The sequence below is a fragment of the Mastigoproctus giganteus genome, chromosome 11 (assembly GCF_048544385.1).
Source record: "Mastigoproctus giganteus isolate SK-2022 chromosome 11, ASM4854438v1, whole genome shotgun sequence".
In the NCBI taxonomy this organism is placed as follows: domain Eukaryota; kingdom Metazoa; phylum Arthropoda; class Arachnida; order Uropygi; family Thelyphonidae; genus Mastigoproctus; species Mastigoproctus giganteus.
Genome location: NC_143585.1, coordinates 4,466,037 through 4,488,807, shown reverse-complemented (window position 1 = coordinate 4,488,807; position 22,771 = coordinate 4,466,037). Strand labels below are relative to the sequence as shown.

The window sequence follows — 22,771 nt, the reverse complement described above, 5'->3', positions numbered from 1 at the left end:
TACTTGTTTTGAAGTTAGGATTTTTTGAACTGCATAAAAGCACATATTTCCACTCTGAATCCTATAATTAATTCTTCTGCGATATTACTGCAATCAATCAGAATGCTTCCCAAGTACTTGAAGCTTGACACTTTCTCGACTGTTTGATTTCCAATGTTGATGTTGGGGTCATTATTGTAAACACTGTTATATTTTATTTATTATTTATTTCATTTTTAATTTTTGGCTATGCAGCAAAAGCCTGTGGCCTCTTTGCACTATATAGATACTACTAATACCAAAATGTTGGATGACTTCATTTCAAATCCTTTAAGATATTAATGATCCTACTTTGCTCCTCTACAGAGAAGAATTAATTTGTTTTTAATTATTATTTGTTTGTATGTATATGTGTTAGTTATATATATTATGATACATATGTATTTATATGTCTCTACCTTTTGCTTGTATCACTGTATATATGTGTATGTGCTTTATTTGCTCGCATTGGATGTTATTTGTTGTATTATTTACAAGTTAATCAAATGCATCAGATCTGTTCACAGCTAACTACCAAATAGTTATAAAATTGGTATCATTATGTCTATCTCATATTGTGAATACTTTCACTACAAGCTGCCATGATATTACACTACCTCGAATAAGTAACTCTTCACCATAGGAGAAGACTATTGTTACTTATTCTCAGCAGATGCCACCACCCAGATGGCACCGTTTCAGAGCTGATTGTCTCCTTTTCGGTGGGTGGGCAGGCACCCTGGTGTTGCAATGATGGCAAGGCATTTGCAAAGTATAACTCCACAATATGAGAGATGCCTGATAGTATGTAGTAATTTGAATTACGTTGCATTTTAGGGCAAAAGCCTTAACACACTATGCAACTTGAGGCTTTTGCCCTAAAATGCAATGCTGTTGTATTATTTTATAGAAACTAATGTTTATGTATGCCTAATTTATGTAGACTTCTATGTTTGCTGTCTAAGTTATAATGTACAAATGTATATAGGGACCCTCCTCTCTGAACGCTGTTCAGGGGTGAAGCATATGCAATAAATTGAATAATAATAATAATTCTATAATTCCCGCTCTCTCTTTCAAAACAGTCCGAACATGTGCCACCACCAACCAACATCCATTTACTGTCCAAATTCAAACTCACAGAACCAATTTTTCATCTTCTTTTGTTTATTCATTCAACTGCTGTTTTCTGGAACAATCTTCCTTCATATGTCTTTCCTGAAAATTACTGTCTACAGAAGTTCAAGTCTAATGTCAACAACAAATGTCTTCTCTCGTCTTCTCAACCTCCAACCCAAGCACAGTACTAAGTACCATAGGTTCAAATACCTCTCGTGTTTGGGGTTTTCATATAAAAAAAAAAAAAAAAAAGCACCAGTCCACTCAGTGTTTCTCTCTGTATACTATTCTATTAAAAATAAAATCACTCAATAGAGAAACATCCACTGAAAACCATAGTCATTGCAACCTGCAGCCAAGCTGCTGAAAAACTACCAATAAATCAATAAATACCAAAAAACTACCAATAATCCACTCCAGCAGATAACTGAATTTTACATCAGGATTTTTAAAATACTTTTTTTAAAGTAAATTTCTTTTAGATATTTCTGATGATAGTAATATGCTTAAATGAATAAATAAAATGTTGCCTTAAAAAGGCTAGATGTTTGCTTTACATGAAATATTATCTTGCATAAAACTCAGAGCCTTCTTACCTCTAGCCATGTCTAAGGGACTAGGCAACTGACTTCTAACTTCTCCTCTCAAATCTGACAATCTTTCTCGTTCACTGCTAGTTTGACTGCTTCGTTTTTGCATGATACGGTGTCTTGCATCTTGCAATGATCCATCTTTACGGCGTATTGCTAAACTATGTCTAAAAGATAAAAGAAGTTTAAAATTATTTTGGGGTGAGACATGAATAAATTAACCAGAATCCATCTATAAAGCAAATTTTTCAGGATAAAAATATGAAAAGATAAAAAACAGTGCCAATTCAGCTTCTTAGCAGGCAAATGCAAACAAATAAGCATGTTTTCAATATAATCATAGAAGGGCATTTTTTTTTTTTTACAAGAATCAAATAACATGGTACAACAAATACTCCACCAATATATGTAATGGGAAGAAAATGTATTTAACCTTTCATGAATAGGTTTTCTGAATATGAGTTGACTCCCTATGGTCAATTTCCAATAATGGCCATGGCTCTGTGGAGTGAATTTCTTCACAAAACCTTGAAGTTCTGTAAAAATGAAAACTTAGTACATAAATACTTTTAAATATTAAAATCTTCTGATACTGACTTGGAAGTGGGAGGGGACTCATTGATACTTTTATTGAAACACTACCCCTATATTTATGTTTTAATTATAAATGTAGAGGAATCAAGTCTATCTATGTTTTATCTATCTTGTATTAGTATTAGCCATATGGCATAAGGAAGCTTAGTGCTTTTGGTGCACCAGCCAAAAAAAAAATTAATAAATAAAAAATAATAATAAATAAATAACAATAAACCCCTATTTGACTCCCTCCTTACATAGGTATCTATCCAGATGAGTTTTCAATTTCTCCAAGCTATCAGCCTCAACTATGCATGAAGGCAACTTATTCCAATAATTAATGATTTGCCTGCTAAAATAAAACTTTCAGTAATCCAGTCTAAACATCCCCGCCCCACAATTTGAATTTACAGCCCTAGTGTTCTGGAATCATAACTGAAAATTTCACCCTTGTACATTTTGCTTTCATCCCTCACATCTTTCATGAGTCAATTAAACCTTTTAAGGTGTTCTAGTTTCCAAGCTCTGTGGCCCACATCTGAAGTGTCCTTATATGACCATACTTTTGCACCATTTCAAGAAGCTCGATATCTTTTTTTTTAGGTGCAGTCTCCATACCTGGACACAGTATTCCAAGCGTGGTTTCCCAATTGTCTTAGTAGCAGTTGTGAGACCACATGTGCATTATGACCTCCCTAATCCTACAAGAAAATGTTTGATAAATTATCAACAGGACAAGGAACTCCTTGCCACCAGTCTACACTGCACAGAGAACTTCGTATCCAATCATATTGTAACTCCCAAATTTCTTCCTTCCTCTAGTTTTTAGTCGAGATGCATTAAAAGACAGCTGCCACTTCCACCTCCAAAGTCATCCTGAAGAAGCTGTGCCTGGCACTGAACATTAACTACTCTACAGATTTTGATGTCATCTGCAAATTTTGATATTATGCCCTATATCTCTTGATCAATGCCATTTTAAGAAAATCAAAAATATGAGTGGTCTCGGTACTGATCCTTGGGGGAACTGCACTTTCTTATGTTAGCCCAAACTGAAGAATAACTGTTAATCACAAAGCTATGCCCTGTGGCTTGATGGATGGCTGCAGGGCAGGAAGCAGAGGGAATTAGATCCATCTAAGGATTTTCCTTGTGATTCCAACATGTTCCACAGTTTATACAATAAACTCTCATGTGGGACTGAGCCAAATGCTTTGCTACTGAAATCTAAATAACAATTTTCAAAATTATTTCCTACATCCAGCTCATGAGTGACTAAAATAGCTAACCAGGTTGTTGTTGTTGTTATTTGGTTTTTAGGAGCATTAGCAACTAAGGCCATATTGCTCCAGGTATATGCGGTGGTCATTCCCTGACCTTCCACATCTGGTGGTCACAGACTCGAACCCCGGTCTAATCAAGAAGCGTGTGCTATGCACTTCTGCTCCTGCTCACCTGGCTACGGAGGCGCCTGCTAACCAGGTTGGCTGCCATGATTTTCCTTTTATAAAACTATGCTGTTTTAATTTAATTTATGAATTCAAAATTAATCAATTTTTTTAAATATGAATTCCATGGGATCCCTTCAATTTTGGCTTTTATAAGCCAAAAGCAAACAATAATTGCTGTCTAGTGTATTTTTCTCCAATTTTCAAGTTTCCATCAATTAAGGCTTTGTCTGCTGTTAGCTGGAAACTCATGAGAGATGGAACATCTGGACAAATCTGGAAGAAAAAAAAAAAAGAAAACACACCTATTTTGTATGAATTTAATCCAAACAAAAGTGGGTGCATTATTTGAAATGCACTTGAACTACATAAGTAGATTGAAAAGTTTAACTGAGTTTGGTTAAAAAGGCTAGAAACAAGCATATACATTTACATACAGCACTCATTACATTGAAAACAAAGAACACACACATTCTGACCTCTCTCTCTCTCTCTATTGTTCTTCATGGCTAGCATAATTCATATGTGCTAGTCATTGATGTATCTGTTGTAAGGGTTACTGTGTAACTCCTGACAATGCAACTGGTTGTAATAACCCCTTATTAAAACAAAAAAAAGTTTGTATTCACCCAAAGTAGTTACCTTGAAATCTCTGTAGCAACCACACAAATTTTGGTTTTGATCTGACAATTCTTTTTTTTTTTTTTTTTTTTGCAGCACTGAATGAAGTGGAATGCCACATGGATAAAGTGGAATACAAATTAGTGATTCAGTTCCTCTTTCTGTAAGGGAGAAGACCAAAAACAATCCATGAAGAAATGGTAGCTGTTTATGGAGAAGAGTGCCCAAGTTACAATGTTCAAATGTTGAAGAACCCCAGTGCATGATAAATACATCTCAGGAGCTCTTCTGTTACAAGCAGTAACTGTTGTAACAGAAGAGTGTTGAAAAACTGATGCATTAATTCTGAATAAACACCATATTAGCATTAAAGAACTAGCTGCAGAGCTCCAAATTAGTGTAGCATCTGAGGAGAACATCATCCATCAACGCATATGAGTAATGTGTCTGCTAGATGGTTTATTTATTTGGTTTTTAGGAGCATTAGCAACTAAGGCCACATTGCTCCGGGGATATGCGGTGGTCATTCTCTGACCTTTCCACATTCTCCGTATTTGGTGGTCACGGGCTCGAACCCTGGTCTAATCAAGAAACGTGTGCTACGCACTGCTGCTCCTGCCCACCTGGCTACGGAGGCGTCTCCTGCTAGATGGATTCCCAGACTTCTAACCCATTACCAGAAGAAGGAAAAGGCATGTGCACATGAAATGTTGTCGGAATACAGAAAAAGCAAGGAGTTTTCTCCATGGCTAGTCACACTGTGGATGAAACTTAGATCTATCGCTATGATGCCAAAACTAAACAAATCTCAAAACAATGGAAGCCTGCAAAATCACCCCCCCCCAAAGGAAAAGGTGCAAGTGCTAGCAGGGTGATGCTATCAGTTTTTTGGAATCAGCATAGGTAATACTAACAGATCATCTTCAATAATACTGTGCTGTGACAGCACAGTATTATTCCAACTATAACAATAAACCCCTATTTGACTACATCATAATAGCTACATGCTGCTAGAAAAGAAAAAAGGACAGGGAAACTGTCAAAAGGTGTGTGCCTGCTAGAGTGAGGTGTCCCCACGAATGTCGGTTTGAAATACTGCTGCATCCTGCTTATTCCCTCAACCTTGCACCCTCTGATTTCATCTTTCCTGACCTGAAGTTCTTTCTTCATGGAAAACACTTTGCTGCTGATGATGAGGTAATTTCTGCTGCTGAGTCATGGTTAAGGACAGTCAGAGGACTTCTACAAAACTGGCTTGCAGAAGTGTATTGAGAGGTGGCAAAAATGTGTCATTTTGTCTGGTGACTATGTTGAAAATGTGTAATAATGGCATTTGTTTCAATCTTCTATCGCAACCCATTGCACAATGCATACTGTGTTTTTTAAAAAAAACCTTTAATATAATGAAAATATTTCTAGGGCCTGGCTGTCTTCCCTTATTATTAATGATTTGTAATTCTTGTTTGAATGAAAACACTTTTGGTGAAAACATTAAATAAGACAAATTATAAAGTCCACCTATGCATAAAATGTACTGATTTACAATGAAAGCAAAACTTTATTGGAGAGTTATGAATGGTCTTATATGACACTGCCTATCCCATATTACAAATATGTCTATAGACGAATTGGCCTGAAGAAAATAAATAGCAGTTTTACTTTACAAGTTTTACTTTGCCATAAAAGAATCCACTGTATTTCCTTACTGTATTCAATACTATATTTGCCCACTTTTTGATTATGCCTTTTTTTCTTTTCTTTTTTTTTTGCCCTCCCCCCCCTTTCCCTTTTAACCACATTTTCAATTGCACTAAAGACTGAATTTTCATATAATGTGGGGAAACAAAACTTAAACATTAAAAACAAAAAATATTTGCACAGGTACATCAATACTGATATTTTCACATCAGCTTTATTTTTGAAAACATGGTGTATAAATAAAGTATGGTACATAAAAATGGTTTGTTTTTGAAAACATATAGTATAGAAAATAAGTTATATTTGCTGTACCGTATTACCACTATTTCTGAATGTGTGGTATGTGTATTTTGACATTTTATTTATATTTATTCATTGAACTTAAATTCAATATTTAAGTTAAATAAAAAAGAAATTATTACTTATATATACATTAGCAAATTGCAGCAGAATTTCTCTATACAAATTATGATTCTTCTGAAATAATTTTCAGTGATATTCATTAGAATTAAATTTTCATCCAAAATGATTTATGCACTCTTAGGTGGTAGATGACTTTCATCAACCGGTGAAATACCACCACTTTGCTTATTGGAGGCTTGAAGTGGTGAAACTCATGTTTAGTCTCTAGAGCAAAGTTTCCGGCATCCCCCTCCCCCCATACTTCTCCTTCAACCCATGCACGGTACTAAGTACTATAGGTTTTGATACCTTTTGTGTTTGGGGTTTTCATAAAAAAAAAAAAAAAAAATCAAGTGAGTTTACTGTATTACAAAAATTTATAACTGTTAAAGATAAATTAATACATAACTGTTAAATTAAGATAACATTGACAATGATAAAAAAAAAAAAAAAAATGCTGGAGTAAGATAGACAAAAGCTAAGTATGAGAAATCATAAGAGCTAAGAATTAAATTAAAAAAAAAAAAAAAAAAAAAAAATGTGAAATCAAATATTCCCAAAACTTGTTCAAAGTGGAAGAATCATAAAAAGCCCAGCAGAAGTGGAAAAAACAAGTGATAGGTGATGTGATTTGTTTTTATTTTTTTGGCAGATGCAGAAAAAGCCTGCTTTCTTGAACTGTTCACCCCTTCTAATATTTACTTACTGTAGTGTTATGGCAAGTATTATCCAAGGAATAATATGAATAATATGGGGTTTTTTATTTAAGTTTTCCTATTTTTAGACAAAATATGAAAACTTTATCCTATTTCTTACCAAAATGCATAAACAATATTGCATCTTTGTCAATGTTTTATGTTGTTGTTATGTTGTTGTTGTTATTTTGGTTTTTAGGAGCATTAGCAACTAAGGCCATATTGCTCCGGGATATGCGGTGGTCATCCCCTGACCTTTCCACATCCTCCGTATTTAGTGGTGACTGGCTCGAACCCCGGTCTAATCAAGAAGTGTGTGTGTGCTAGGCACTGCTGCTCCTTCCCACCTGGCTACGGAGGCACCTTGTCAATGTTTTGGGTCTAACTTTGGATACTAACTGTCAAGACAAAGTGCTGCAGATAACAGGTTAAGAAAACAAACATGAAGGAAGTAACTGCATTTTCTTGGATGACTCTGGTCAGTGCTGCAAAGCTAAAAGTGTTAAGGTGTCAACTGCTGTTAGTGTTCATAATTTTAATAGTTTATGTTTTTATCACATTTTCTCCTAAAGGAGTAGGTGCCTCCATAGCCAGGTGGGAAGAAGCAGCAGTGCATAGCACACACTTCTTGATTAGACCGGGGTTCGAGCCTGTGACCACCACATATCCCCAGAAGAGCAATATGGCCTTAGTTGCTAATGCTCCTAAAAACCAAATAACAAAAAAACCTAAACGAGTGAAAGGTTAGGTGGAGGAAGACAAGTCCATTAAGATCTTGCACGGCCAGGAATGAGCTCTGATCTTTGCCAATCAAAATCTCAATGAAGAAAAAGTCAAAATGCAATCTAGCTTTCCTCATCTTGTGAACTAGTTGCAGCCCATTATTTTCCAGGCCCAACCAACAAGATTCAGCCAATAAATGGTAGTTTATGTTTGAAGTACTGGCATTGTAGTGATCACATTATATAGTAAACTCTGTAAAATTCAGCAATGTACAATCCAGAATTCATTAAAATCTGGCATATTTTACAAACAAGAAATAAGCATACATATTACAATCTGGTACTCATATCAATGACCACATTTGTATTTAAGGATTTATCTTTAAAAAAAAAAAAAAAAAAAAAGTAAAAAGACATTTCTTTCTTTATAAGATGCAAGCAGAGCTGCCTTGTCCTTTCATCTGTTTTTGCAGCCAGCATGACTTGAACAGCACAGATCATGCAATGAGATGCCTTAATACTGCACTACTTTCAAAAAGATGGCATACCAAAAGATTAATTGGCTATTTGTTTAACAGATTAGACTGTTATGAAAGCCCGTTTCAGGACTAACTAGTCCCTCATTAAATAGCAAGTTATCTCTAGTAGCAACCACAGACAAAACAGTTGCAAAGAATTTGTTCAATGTGAGCTGCTATGCAATATCATTTTTCAAAGTTATAATACACCTATAGCTAAAGCTATCTGTTTAAATTAATGCAATACCAAGGCAACTCATTGCAAAGGCAAGTTTGTTCTCCTGAGAATTAAGGTAGCTGTATTATCCACGCAGTTTAATCCTGCTGGCCAGTAAAAAACAGATGAAAGAACATGATAATCATCATAAATGTTTACAGATATAAAAGTTTAATTATTTGTGCTTAATATTATTAAAATGTGCTCCTCTAAAGCTGTTTAACTACCAAGTTAAACAGCTTTCCAAAATCTGAAATATTTTAAAATCCAGCACTCCTCAATCTCCAAGTGTGCTGGATTTTTAAAAATTTACTGTATACGTAATTTAACTATTTACAATACAGGTATAACAAATGATTCTTCAATTCATTCACAAAAAAATTCCATCCTCGGATGATTCTCTCATATCAATGTTTTTGTTTTGAAACTGAGCCCCTGTATTATATTACACTAGCTATCAAAATTGAGTGTTGTTTTATGGAATAAATACTATACAAAAAAAAATATGCAGCAGAGTTTTGAGTCTAAAGGGTTTTGGGCAGCTTAGTTTTAAAAGACTGTCACTACATCTGGGTCACCACATACTTCTGATCTAGATGTAGCAACAATCTTTCAGAACTAAGCTGCTCAAAACCATGCTGCATATTGGGGTTTTTGTTTTTTTTTGTACAGTATTTATTCCATAAAACAACATTATCAATTCTGATAGCTAGTGTAACATAATGCAACAGCTCAAGCATCAGAACAAAAAGAAATGCTTTTCTAATAGTTTGAATTTTAATGTTATAAACAAGTAAATTTGTGGCAAGGACTTCATACTACAAATTATAAATTATTATTATGTTTTCTAACTATATTATTATTCATTCTGTATGCACACCAATCTCATAATATGATGGCACTTTACCACAAGTTGCCATTAAATAAAAAGCACCATTCCAATGGAGAAATATACTGTTATTTATTTAAAGTGTATACCGGTTTCAACTCTGCTTGGAGTGTCATCAGCAGGTGGATAGGCACTGTGAATATTTGAACAAGGCAGTGATGAGGTTAATATTATTTAATTACCAAATTAATACTGAGAAGAAATGATTCATTTCTGCTAATTTCATATTTCTACCTATGATTGGTTAAACAAATTTCCATGCTGATATTAATGGTAACAATAACAAGTTAAAAATATAAAAATCTGATATTACCTCAAATCAGAGGGATCATTAGGAAGAGGACGATGGAAATCAGGAAAACTTTCACGTCTGTGTTCGGGCTCTCTAACAAAATCACCCTTTTCTTTGACATGAAAAAATTAGCATAATAAAACATTTAATTACAGAACACTAAATTCTTCATTAACAGAAAGATATAACAAGAAAAATAATGCTTATATAGGTCATAAAAAAAAAAGAAGGGGGTATGCCCAATGAAGGTAAGGTAAAGTAATTATACATCCCAGCCAGGACAAACATCCCAGCTGCTTAGGGTCACACCAACACTGGCTCTGTCCCCCCACCTACAAAAAAATAAAGTATAACATTAATCCTTCTCACATGGGAAATGGGTCTTTTTTCTATTTTAAAGTGCTGAATTTCATTTGACCAAGGCTTCCAAATACAAGAGAGGGGAAAAAATAATAATAAAATCAATAGCTGATAACATACTAAGGCTGGTAATATGAAAAAAATTATGTGGTAATACATCTCATGGTGATATGAGGTGAAAAATAATGAATTAGAAAATACTGATAATATTAAGGTGTTAAGAGATGTGAATTCTGAAAATTAAGATAATCCCGAAGTGGATGATTCAACCGCAGTGACTAAGTTCAAGGATGGCAAAAGCAGAGATGAAGTTACTACTTACTCACCCTTTTTTAAGATAATTAATAATCTTTCATGTCTGAATACTCCTGAAAAAATTTTAACAAAAGCTATTCTTGAAAGGATTACTAATAAATCCAAGTGCCAACCAACCCATTGCATTAGCAGTGCCATTATTGCTGCTAGATTCCTGTAAACTTTATGCTAGTACAGGATACTCCATGCATATAGAACCAATGTCATATTTGTTAGATATATACAGGTGTTTCAAAATTATGTATACACACTAAGCATTTGCTATTCATTTTTAGTATACACACTTTAAAAATGTATATTTAATAACAATATGCACCAATTTAATTTTAAAAATATACAATTTTTTACAATAATTTAATTTTTTTTTTCTTTTATAGATACCTCTAAAATGATTGAAAGTACCAAAATTAAGTTTTGAAGAAAGAAAGTCAATTATAAAATGGTATTGGAAATATGAAAATGTCAATGAAGTTCAGTGTGCTTGGAAATCACGATAAGGAACAAAAGTGCCCACACGTTTAAAAATTACTCATTTGCGAGATAAATTTGAGGAGCACGGAACCATTTAGAATGTCAATAACTTAGCATGTGGCAGAAAGAAGACATCAAGAAATTTGGTTTGGTTTTTTTTTTTAGGAGCATTAGCAACTAAGGCCATATTGCGCCGGGAATATGAGATGGTCATTCCCTGACCTTTCTGCATCCTTCGTATTTGGTGGTGATGGGCTCGAACCCCGGTCTAATCAAGAAGCGTGTGCTATGCACTGTTACTCCTTCCCACCTGGCTACGGAGGCGCACACACACACACACATCAAGAAATAATGACAACGTTGCAGCTGTAAGAAATGCAACCTTGTGCACCACAAGAAAATCAACAAGACGGTGTTCACAAGAGCTACATTTAACCCATACAAGTGTTTTTAGAATGATGAAGGAAATAATAATCACACACAGCTGTGCGCCATTATCTTGACAATGAATTTCATGATCAATGGACAAGTTGTCGAGGGAGTGCTTTTGAATATCCTCCAAGGCCACTAGATCTCACCCCTTTAGATTTTTTTGTTTGGGGATACTTGAAAATTGGGTTTACAGTCACAAACCGCAAAAATTGAAGGAATTGTAGATGAAAATTTAACAAGAAGCAAAAAATATTTCACCTGATTTGTGCATTTCAGTATCTGTAGAAGATGAATGCTGCTCATAACATTAATGCTGATGGAGAGCATTTTGAACAATTAAAGTTTTATTGTTGTAAAAAAAAATTTATGTTTTTTGTTTTCAAAGTATCAAAAAAAATTTACATTTGTATATATTGTTCATTAAATATAAATTTTTAAAGTTTGTATACATAATTTTGAAACAACCAGTATATAAATATCAACTGATGTTTATATAGATATAAGCATGAGATGCTGGGTTCTTCGACTACTCACCTGAGCAACAGCAAGTTTGCATGGAGGTTTTTCAGGGGCTGCAACAAATGGTTAATGAAGATGGTGAGGTTCTACACAAGGTAATAATGGCAAATGAGACACTGCTTCATTATTTTGACCCAGAGTTAGCAACAAAGCTCTGGAAGTCTATGTCATCACCAACACCAAAAAAAAGCAAGCAACAGTTGCAGCTTCTGCAGGAAAGGTTATGGTCATTTCTTTTTTTGATGTTAAAGGAATGATTTATCAGTATGTTGTACCACATCATATGACTGTCACAGGAACCTACCACACACTGTGTGAGATCACATTCATTGCAAACAACCACAAATACACACAGGTGGGTGGATACTGCATACGACAATGCAAGATCTCACACTGCTCATACTGTCATTGAGTACTTAACCAGCATTAATATCAAATATGTTCCTCATCCGCCCTACAGCCTGATCTTGCACCCTGCAACTATTTTTTTATTTCCAAAATTAAAGGAGCTGTGAGGAAAATGTTTAGTCATCAGAAGTTGTAAAAAAATTGGAGGTGATTCTCCTGGTTATATAACCCCCATGCGCAAGCACACTGTGTGTGACCACCCTAGTGTGAACCAACATAAGCAGGGGTTGAGGTGTGGCACTCACACCACATGGAGGAATGCCACAACACTATGTTACGCGGCAATACCAGGTGGTAGATGACTCTCATCAACCAGTGCAATAGCACCACTTTGCTTATTGGAGGCTTGAAGTGGTGTAACTCATGATTAGTCTCCAGAGACAAGTTCAAGTCAAACCTTCCCCATCTCTTCATCATGCAGTATGACTGATTTTGAAGTTATGATGGACATCATGGCTAGATCCAAACTTCCTTACACTTCGAAGGTACAGTTCTAAAACAGTGTTCGCAGGCCAGCTGCTAGTTAGTACACCAGACCGAACCTATTGATAACTCTCTAAGAGGCTTCCGGATCAGCTAGTGTATAATATTGCTACCTCTACTCTGACAGATAGTGACTAGAGGGAGTCCGAGTAGTGTGTATGCAGGTGCATTGTCGAGGCCATGTTATGTCAAGGATCTGGGTATATGTGTACGCCATATTCAAAAATTTCATTACTTCATACAGCATGTTCCTCCCGCTTTTCTTACTATTAAATAAACCATGAATTGTCAAACTAAGAGAGTAAGCTTATCTGTGAAACGATCTAAACCTCCCAAACACTTACTAGTCCATTTCACAAATATACATGGTCTCAGTTCTAATCTCAACAATGTCCATTTCCACTTACTCTGCCAAACTCCATGTACTTTTTATGACAGAATCTCAGTTATAGGTTTATTCAACCACTGCTCATCTCAGTTGCCCAAATTATTTGCTGTATGATTCTTTTTGTCTCAAAGGTGGTACTTCTGCATATGCCCATTCTGATATTCCCTGTCAGAGACTTGGTAATTTGGAATCTCCTCTTTTCGACCTTCTCTGACTTAAAACCTCTCTACCTCATTCTGTCAAATTCATCTGTTGTCTCTACTATTCTCCCAACTCCACTAATCACCTGGAATTCTTTGACTTCCTCTCTTTGCACTTGACTTTCTGCAATCCAACTTTCCTAACAGTGAAGCAATTTTCCTTGATGATTTTAATGTTCACAACTCCAGTTGGCTTCCATTCTCTAGTCACACAGACACAGCTGGTCAAGATGCTGAGAATTTTGCAATTACTAATAACCCCACATAAATTGTGCATTTACCTACCAGAATACCAGACAATCCTAACCATACAGCCAACACACCTGATCTTTTCTTCACAAACAACCCTTCTAAGTACATGGTTGAAGCAAGTGGTCCATTAAGCACCTCAGATCACAACTTGGTGATTCTCTTCTCCAATGGAGCCTTTATCTCATGGCTATTCCCAATCTCATGTTGTTTGGCATTACAAGAATGCAAAATGGGATGACCTGCAAGATTTCTTTTCTTCTTTTCCTTGGTCAGATTACTGTTTCAAAACTTCAGATGTCAACGTTTGCTCAGACTGCGTCAGTGAAATTATTCTTGCAGGAATGGAATCCTTTATTCCACACTCCACTTTAAAACCTTACCCTTTATCTACACCTTGGTTTTCCAATAAATGTGCTGAGACTGTTCAAGAGAAGACTGCTACATATCGTAATTGGCTTGTTTCTAATTCTTCAGTTTCGTTTTATGCCTACACCAAAGCTCGCAACAATTGTAAAGCAGTTATTAATCAGTCCAAACTATATTTTGAACAGGCTAAGAGTAGAAAACTTGCTTCTTGCACTAATGGTAGCCGAGCATTCTGGTCTCTTGCCAAAGCTATTGGCTCCAATTTTTGCCCATATCTGCTCCCACCACTGTCTGAACCAGATGGTTCTGTCATCACTTCAGCCAAGGATAAAGAACACCTGCTAGCATCCCATTTTTCTTCCAACTCATGTATTAATGACTTTGGTAAAACACATCCCACCATTCCCAACATGCTCTATTCAATGCCTTCTGTGGTCTTCCGTCAAAAGGATGTCAGAAGGATTTTGACGTATCTTGATGCTAAGAAAGCTCCAGGTCCTGATGGTATTTTTCCACTTGTTCTCAAAACCTGTGCTCCTGAACTTACTCCTGTTCTTTGCCGCCTTTTTTTCACTTTCTTATTCCAAAGGTGCTTGGATATTTGCACATATCCAGCCAGTTCCTAAAAAGGGTGACAAATCCCTCCCATCCAATTATTGTCCCATTGCAATTACTTCTACTCTTTCTAAAGTAATAGAGAAATCAATTAACCGCCAACTCTTAAACTACCTAGAAACCTTACGTCTGATCAACGATTGCCAGTATGGATTCCGCCAGTGTCGATCCACTGGTAATATTCTGGCTCATGTTATCCATTTATGGACAAATTCAATGGAAAAGTTCGGTGAAACACAAGCAGTTGCTCTTGACATCTCAAAGGCTAGCTATCTTATTCGGCATAAAGGTCTTCTAAACAAGCTTCCATCTTATGGTTTGCCAACTGTTTTTTGTAATTGGTTATCCAGTTTTCTCTCTGATTGCTCACTGAGGGTGATGGTAGATGGCTCTCTGTCTTCTAACTTCTCCACTAATGCTGGTGTCCCCCCCCAAGGTTCAGGTCTTTCCCCCATCCTTTTCCTCTTGTATATTAATGATCTTCTTCCATTGACTGGAAATATACCTATCCATAGTTTTGCTGATGATAGCACTGCATTCCACTTTCCAGTTTGAGAAACCTTGCCCTGCTCAATCAGCTTCAACTTCTCGAATATCCACTACCAATTCCTTAAATGCCAATCTCCAAGTAATTCTCCAGTGGAGTGGCTCAAAGACAACTTAGCTGATTGCAATCCTTCTAAAACTCAATCCTATCTTATATCTCACAAAAAAAGGATTCTTCAGCTCCTATACTTATCTTTGGTGATACTCCGATTTCTAGGCAAGATGATATATCTCTTTTGGGGTTTACCCTGACTTCTAATCTCTCTTGGAACCAAGCACATTACAAATATTGCTTCCACTGAATCTAAAAAACTTGGTTTTCTCTTTCGCTCTTGGTGTTACTTTTCTTCCAAACAGCTGTTCACTCTGTACAAATTGCAAATCTGCCCTACCATGGAATATTGTTCCCACATCTGGGGCGGTGTCCCCCCAAAACCTCTCTCAGGCTTCTAGATTCCATTCAGAAGAGGACAGTTAGGCTAATTAATGACCTCTCTAACAGAGTCTTTCCACTCGCTGTCTCATAGACGTACTGTTTCTGCTGCATGCCTTTTCTACAGATACTTCAATGGGCACTGTTCTTCTGAACTGGCTTCTATAATTCCCCCCCTCTCTCTCTTTTTCAAAACAGTCCGAACATGTGCTGCCACCAATCAACATCCATTTACTGTCCAACTTCAAAATCACAGAGCCAACTTTTCATCTTCCTCATTTATTCATTCAACTGCCGTTTTCTGGAACAACCTTCCTTCATACGTATTTTTTGAAAATTACAGTCTACAGAAGTGCAAGTCTAATGTCAACAAATATCTTCTTTCGTCTTGTCAACTTTCAATCCAAGCATGGTACTAAGTACTATAGGTTCTAATACCTCTCGTGTTTGGGGTTTCATAAAAAAAAAAAAAGAAAATACACGACAAAAAATGGCTTCTATCATGTTTTTGAAGAATGTCAGAAATGTTGGAGTAAGTGCATTTCATCAAATGGGGACTACCGTGAAAATGATCATTGAAAATGATCATTTATATATCATTGATAAATAAAGGTTGTTGTCAAAAAAAAATTATGATAATTCTTTATTGAACAGCCCTCATGCAAATCAATGCATCGACCATCTGTTCATAAATGCTACCACAAGAAAACTAAAAGATTAATATTTAAATGAGAATAATCAAAATTGTTCTCAGTGTGAATAAGTGTATCTGACTAACATTTTCTCTTGATTAAGTAATACGTGTTCTGACTGTATGGACACTTCACACCCATTTAAATAAAAATGGACATATTTCAGTCCCTTGAACTTTAAATTAACCAGGTTTTACTGCATTTTACAAGAAAATTATATACAGGTAGTTCTTGACTTTACGAGTTAATTCGTTCCTAGTGCGTGCTCGTAAAGCGGGAATTTATTTCCCATAGACAATGTTAAAAATAGGGATTACGTTATCAACAATGAAATTAGTTAGCTAATTAGTTTATGTTTAAACAATGATTGATTTATCCAAAAAACAAAAACGTAGCCTGTAAAATCAAGCAAATTATAATAAGAGAAATTATTTATGATTTACAAATGTTAAAGAATGTTTATTCTTCATCATCATTGACTAAATGCACACTCGTTGATCATCACTCATTATTGGCTCGGACTCGTTGATTTGTTGCAAAAGAAGTTGTCTTCTTCAGAAAAGCTTCAAGAGCCGTTTATTTCCAAGATAATCTTCTCTTTTCTTTATAAATTTCAATAATATGCATAAGCATTTTTTAACAGAACGTACAAATTGCAACTAACACAATTTGCACAGAGTAACAAGTTTACAAAGCTTTAAAAAAAAAAGGAATGAAGAGAAGATTCTGAAAATTTATTTATGTTTTTTATACGATTGAAAATTCCAGTAAAGGGGAAACACGTTTCACCATTATAACGTAAAAACCCACACAATTCCAGCTTTCGGTATTTTCACAAATGCAATAACATTGAGTTTACTACCCGTTTACAACTGCTTGCAGTAACAGAAAAGCCCAATAAACCGGGGAAGTGCAAATTGTTTTTATTATTTTATGGTCGTGACTTCCAGAAATGTGCTTTAGAAAAATATCACAAAGCCGTTTAAAATTTGTTCTTATAACATATGATAACGATGAAAGTGAAGTGCGTTTAATGATTTGAATTGGTAACTAATACAATTTACACAATAAAAACAACCTTTTAGGGAGTTATATAGCAAAAATTTGAAGTTCTGAGGTCATGGAATGAATTATCAAAAAAAAAAAAAAAAAAAAAAAAAACAATGTGTTATTGGGTTTGCATTACAATATTTTCGCGATACGATGGTATCTCTGGAATGGATTAATATCTTAAAGTGGAGTACACTGTATTATATAGCTATGCGCGTGGTTTGAAATGCAGTATTTATGAATATTTAACATCCATTTTTTGCAATTAATTTTCATATTTTCGATTTTGTTGATACTTGGGGTTAAAAAAAAAAAAAAAAAACCACACGTAAACCCAGGAACTCGTAAAGCAGTTCTCGCCTGTAAGCACCTCATATATATTTTTTATCACATATTTGTCTAAAGTCAATGGAAGCCACCAGAATTGTGAATATCCAAAAACAAAGATCATTCTGATGATCCTCCTACCAGAAGTGTGAATATCACTCCTGATTTTCAGTCTGCTATTTCAGTAGTTTTTTTTTATTCGAAGCTCAATGAAAATACCTTTTTGCATCTGTTAAATTGGGAAATTCTTTCCTTGAGTAGTGTTCAGAGACTTAACAAAATTCTTCATTAATCCAAGCTGTATATGCAAAGGTGGAAGACAACCCTTTCTTGGTTCATCAATTGGAACATATTTTTATATTACTTCTTCCTGGTAAGAATTCCTCCCGCTTTTCCTTCCACTACAAAACATGTATTTTCTGTTGCATGACTGTCCCAAAAACATACTTGAATGTACTCAGGAATCTGGACATACTCTTATGTTTCTTTCAAGAATGCAAAGTAGAGGAATTAATGGGAATGCATTTTCATTGTGCAGCAAAACTTCATTTAAACTTAATTTTGAGGCATCAATGAATAAACAACAATCATCAGGATTGCTTCTAGTGCCCAATTCATTCAGAAGACCACTTATATCTTTATGGAAACATACTTTCTTCCATAACAAAATACTTGGAAAATTACGCTAGATCAAAAATATAACAAAGGTCAAGTTTTTGATATAATGCAATTTTAGTTCCTGCTTCAAATAACTTCCACTGTTGCAACCAAGAACTAAAGAGTTTATCTTGCTCTTTAGATAAATTTAAATCACAACTCTTCCTGCTTAATTAAGTGTGGTGCAATTTCTGGTTGGCAGTTCAAATCTGTTGAAGTGGTTGATCCAGAAAATTCTACAACACAAGAACTCTTCCTAGATTCTTCATTTTCATTTGCCTGCTTCCTTTAACCTATGATTTTGTAGGATCTGGTATTGGCAGGTCCTCATTATGTGAAACAGGCCTTATTGCAGATATGTTTAGATATTTGATACAAAGCTCCCTGATATTTTTGTCAAACAGAAATAGCAATCATCAATGTGGTTCTTGCCACACCATAGAAACAGCCAAAGGCATACTTCTAATTTTCCCAGTAGTTGCATCCTCAGATTTGTACTACAGGAAATATAGCATACAGTATGTGGAGCAAACTTTGCAACCAACTTTGCAACCAAAGTAAAAGGAATATGCACATTTAGGACTAGCATTAGTAGTGGCAAATGATGCAAGAAGGCAAGCTTATACAGCGTCAGCCAAAACAATACAACTCTTCCCATTTCAGTTATTCATTCCCTCCAATAGTTTGTCTAGTTCCTCCTTGAATTTATTTAAGCTATTAACTTCCACAACAGACAGAAGTTTGTTTCAGCAATCAAATCACCAACTGAATAAAGGCAAATTTCCACACATCTATTCCACAACAGTCCTTCAATTTGAATCTGTGCCTATATGTGTGTAGTCTGAACAAGAGGAAGTATCCCATCAGCATTGAGCTTGCTCAATCCATTCAATGCCCTAAACACCACAATTAATCACCTCACAGGTGCCTATTCTCTATATGCTGCAATTTGCAGAACTGAAGGTAAGAGAAACCATTCCCCTCACCAATCTCAGTACCCTTCTTTGTACTCATTCCAGCAGCTCTACATCCTTCCTAAAATGAGATGTCCAGACCTGTATGCAGTACTCAAGATGTGGCCTGATCAATGCCTTATACAATGAAATAATCACCTCCTTATATATAATATTGACAAAACTGGATGAGCTGTCCAGGCAACATGTCTGCACTGCTCAGAGAACTTCATATCTGACAGCACAATTATCCTCGGGTTTTTTTCACTACTCTGTGTGTAGTACCACACAGTTGGTATGTTATTCTGTGCTTACTTCTACCCATATTACAAATTGGAGCAGAATGGTATTAAGGGTAAGTTGCTACAATGGATAAAAGGATGGTTGAGTGGGGGGAAGACAGAGGGTAGTAATCAATGGGTGCTGATCTTTGTGGACTAATGTTATTGGTGGAGTCCCACAGGGTTCAGTGTTGGGTCCACTGTTGTTTTGTATATTTATCAATGATATTGATGAAGGTATATCAGGCTTGGTGTCGAAGTTTGCAGATGATACAAAGGTTGGCGGGGTTGTTAATGACACTAATGGCAATGTGCTACTGCAACAGGATCTAGGCGCCTCCGTAGTAAGGTGGGCAGGAGCAGCAGTGCGTAGCACACGCTTCTTGATTAGACCGGGGTTCGAGCCCGTGACCACCAAATACGGAGGATGCGGAAAGGTCAGTGAATGACCACCGCATATCCCTGGAGCAATATGGCCTTAGTTGCCAATGCTCCTAAAAACCAAACAACAACAACAGGATCTAGAAAATTTGGGCAGATGGGTTAAGAAGTGGCAACTGAAGTTTAACCTTGACAAATGCAAAGTACTGCATATGGGTAGAAGTAACCCCAAAGAAATGTACCAACTGTGTGGTACTACACTTAAGATGGTAGAAAATGAAAAAGACCTGGGAGTAATTATTGTGCAGTCAGATATGAAGTTTTCTGTGCAATGCAGACAGGCTGCCAGGGCAGGTCATGGGGTTTTGTCAATGCTATATAGGAATTTTGCTAGCAAGGAAAAGGAGGTGATTGTCCCTCTGTATAAGGCAATGGTCAGGCCACGCCGAGTACTGCATACAGGTCTGGAGGCCTCATTTTAGGAAGGATGTAGATTTGCTAGACCGTGTACAGAGAAGGGCAACAAGATTGGTGAGGGGAAATGAAGGGATCCTCTTACCAAGAGAGGCTTAAGTTCTGCAAATTGCAGTGGCTGGAGACTAGGCACCTGCGCAGTGATCTGATTGAGGTGTATAAGGCCTTGAATTGGTTGAGCACGCTGAATTCTGATGGGATCCTTCCACTTGTTCAGATTACGAATCTAAGGGGGCATAAATTCAAATTAAGAAAAGACAGATGTAGAATAGATGTGTGGAAATTTGCCTTTAGCCAGAGAGTGGTTAATTGCTGGAACAAACTTCCATCTGTTGCTGTGGAAGTTGATAGGTTAAATAAATTTAAGGAGTAACTGGACAGGCATTTGGAGGGAACGGTGTGATTTTTTTTTTTTTTTTTGCTGATGCTGCATAAGCCCATATATTTATCATCATACACTTGCTTTCTTGCATCACATGCCACCACCACTACTATTATCTCCAGTCTGCAAGAACCTCTCCTGAATTTAAGGATGCTCTTATAATTATGGCTAAGGGTTTTCTTACTTCCTGGACTGCCTCTCTTAATATAAATGGATAGATCCCATCCACCCCAGATGCTTTAAGTTTAACTTTAAAAATTACCCTTTTGCTTTCCTCTCAGTTATTACAAAATCATTTAGCTCTCTCAGAGTTTGATAAACTTCTGACATCCCCTTACCTAAAGAATTCCTCACGTGTGAATGCAGAGGCAAAACACTCATTCAGTTTGTCATCAACTTCAGTAGGTTCATCAACATTCGAACCAATATCAAGTCAAATTGATATCAAGTGGACAAATGTGATTCAATCCTTCCTTCCAGTGTTTACATATGCAAAGAAATGTTTTCTGTTTTTCTTTATGCATCTTTTTCCAAAGATTGTTTGTAATATCTTTGCTTGCCTAGCCTCCTTTGTGACTTGATTACAGACTCCTTTATACTTACCATAGGCTTCTGTGTCATCTGATAATTTATATGCAACCCATGCATTTTTCTTCTCTGCCACAAGTCTCATTAGTTCATCTGACATCCATTTAGGCCTAAACGTTGAATAGTATTTGATAGTTGGTAAGAAAAGCCTAGAAGCTTCTACAATTAATTATTTGAATGCTTCCCATTTAAAATTTGTTGACAGTATCATCAGTTGGTTCCACTGTATACAATTTAAAAATCATCTGAGACCACTGTAGTCACCTTTATGATAGCAAAAAGACTTCCCTTTACCCTTGATGGTAGTTACATCTTTAAGTAAATTCCAAATCAGCACTTTGCTTTCAAGGCTGTTGTATATTCCAATAGAAGCAGTGCAAGAATCACTTTCACCTCTGCCTGCAGCTATTATTAATGTATTGGTTGGTGTATCCACATCCCCAAGCTAGGCAGTTTTCTGACCAATCCAATATTGCCTCAATAGCATTAGCAAATATTCTCGCTCCCTTTCTATTTAAATCTGTCCCTTCCCTGTAGATGCACTCTCTCCTGTTAACAAGCACAGACCATGCTGGGAAAAATTCAACCCCATGAGTCTAGCACTCTCACTCTCTCTCTCTCTCTCTCTCTCTCTCTCTCTCTCTCTCTCTCTCTCTCTCTCTCTATAGGGCAGGGGTCAGCAACATTTTTGAGTGAATAGACACACTTCAGCCCAATGATTTATTAAATATATATATATATATATTTTTTTTTTTTGAAATATTATTTATTAATAATATTTCTAATTAATGTGACTTTTGCTGCTGAACTCCTTGAACGAGTCTCTCAACATCAGGGATATATGCCGTAATTTTCATGCTTTAAACATACTGAGAGACTCGACTGTTCAGACGGGTTCTTGATTTATTTTTAATATAGTTCATGTCCAAAAATATTTGCCCACAGAAATTCATCGAACCAAAAACTGAGAGAAGTCCAAACGCAAATATTTTCAAATTAATATACGTATCCGGTAAGCATCGAACACAATTTTGTCTTGCTTTTTCGACTCATCCATCACTGTCCATTTGTGTAAAATTGCAAGGGTTGTTTGTTTGTTTGGTTGGTTTTTAGGAGCATTAGCAACTAAAGCCATATTGCTCCGGGATATGCGGTGGTCATTCCTTGACCTTTCCGCATCCTCCGTATTTGGTGGTGACGGGCTCGAACCCCGGTCTAATCAAGAAGCGTGTGCTGCGCACTGCTGCTCCTTCCCACCTGGCTACGGAGGCGCCAAAATTGCAAGGGCAGCCTATTACCTCTCCATGTCCTTGATTTTTAAGTCCTCTAACTCCACTTCAAACTTTTTTTCATGTGGGTTTAAAAGTTGAAGAGCTGCATGCGGCTCGCGAGC

At 36.1% G+C, this 22,771-nt stretch overlaps 1 protein-coding gene across 1 annotated transcript in view; it reads right to left on the bottom strand.

Annotated features, from left to right (window-relative positions):
* The window catches only part of LOC150077658 (uncharacterized), a 221,760-nt gene that overhangs the window by 32,364 nt on the left and 166,625 nt on the right, over nucleotides 1–22,771 (bottom strand). The window contains exons 9-10 of the mRNA XM_090384750.1: nucleotides 9,827–9,917; nucleotides 1,734–1,894 (exon numbers count right to left, since the gene is read on the bottom strand). Of these exons, the coding sequence (XP_090240876.1) occupies nucleotides 1,734–1,894; nucleotides 9,827–9,917 (252 nt within the window). The remainder of the gene's footprint in view (nucleotides 1–1,733; nucleotides 1,895–9,826; nucleotides 9,918–22,771) is intronic.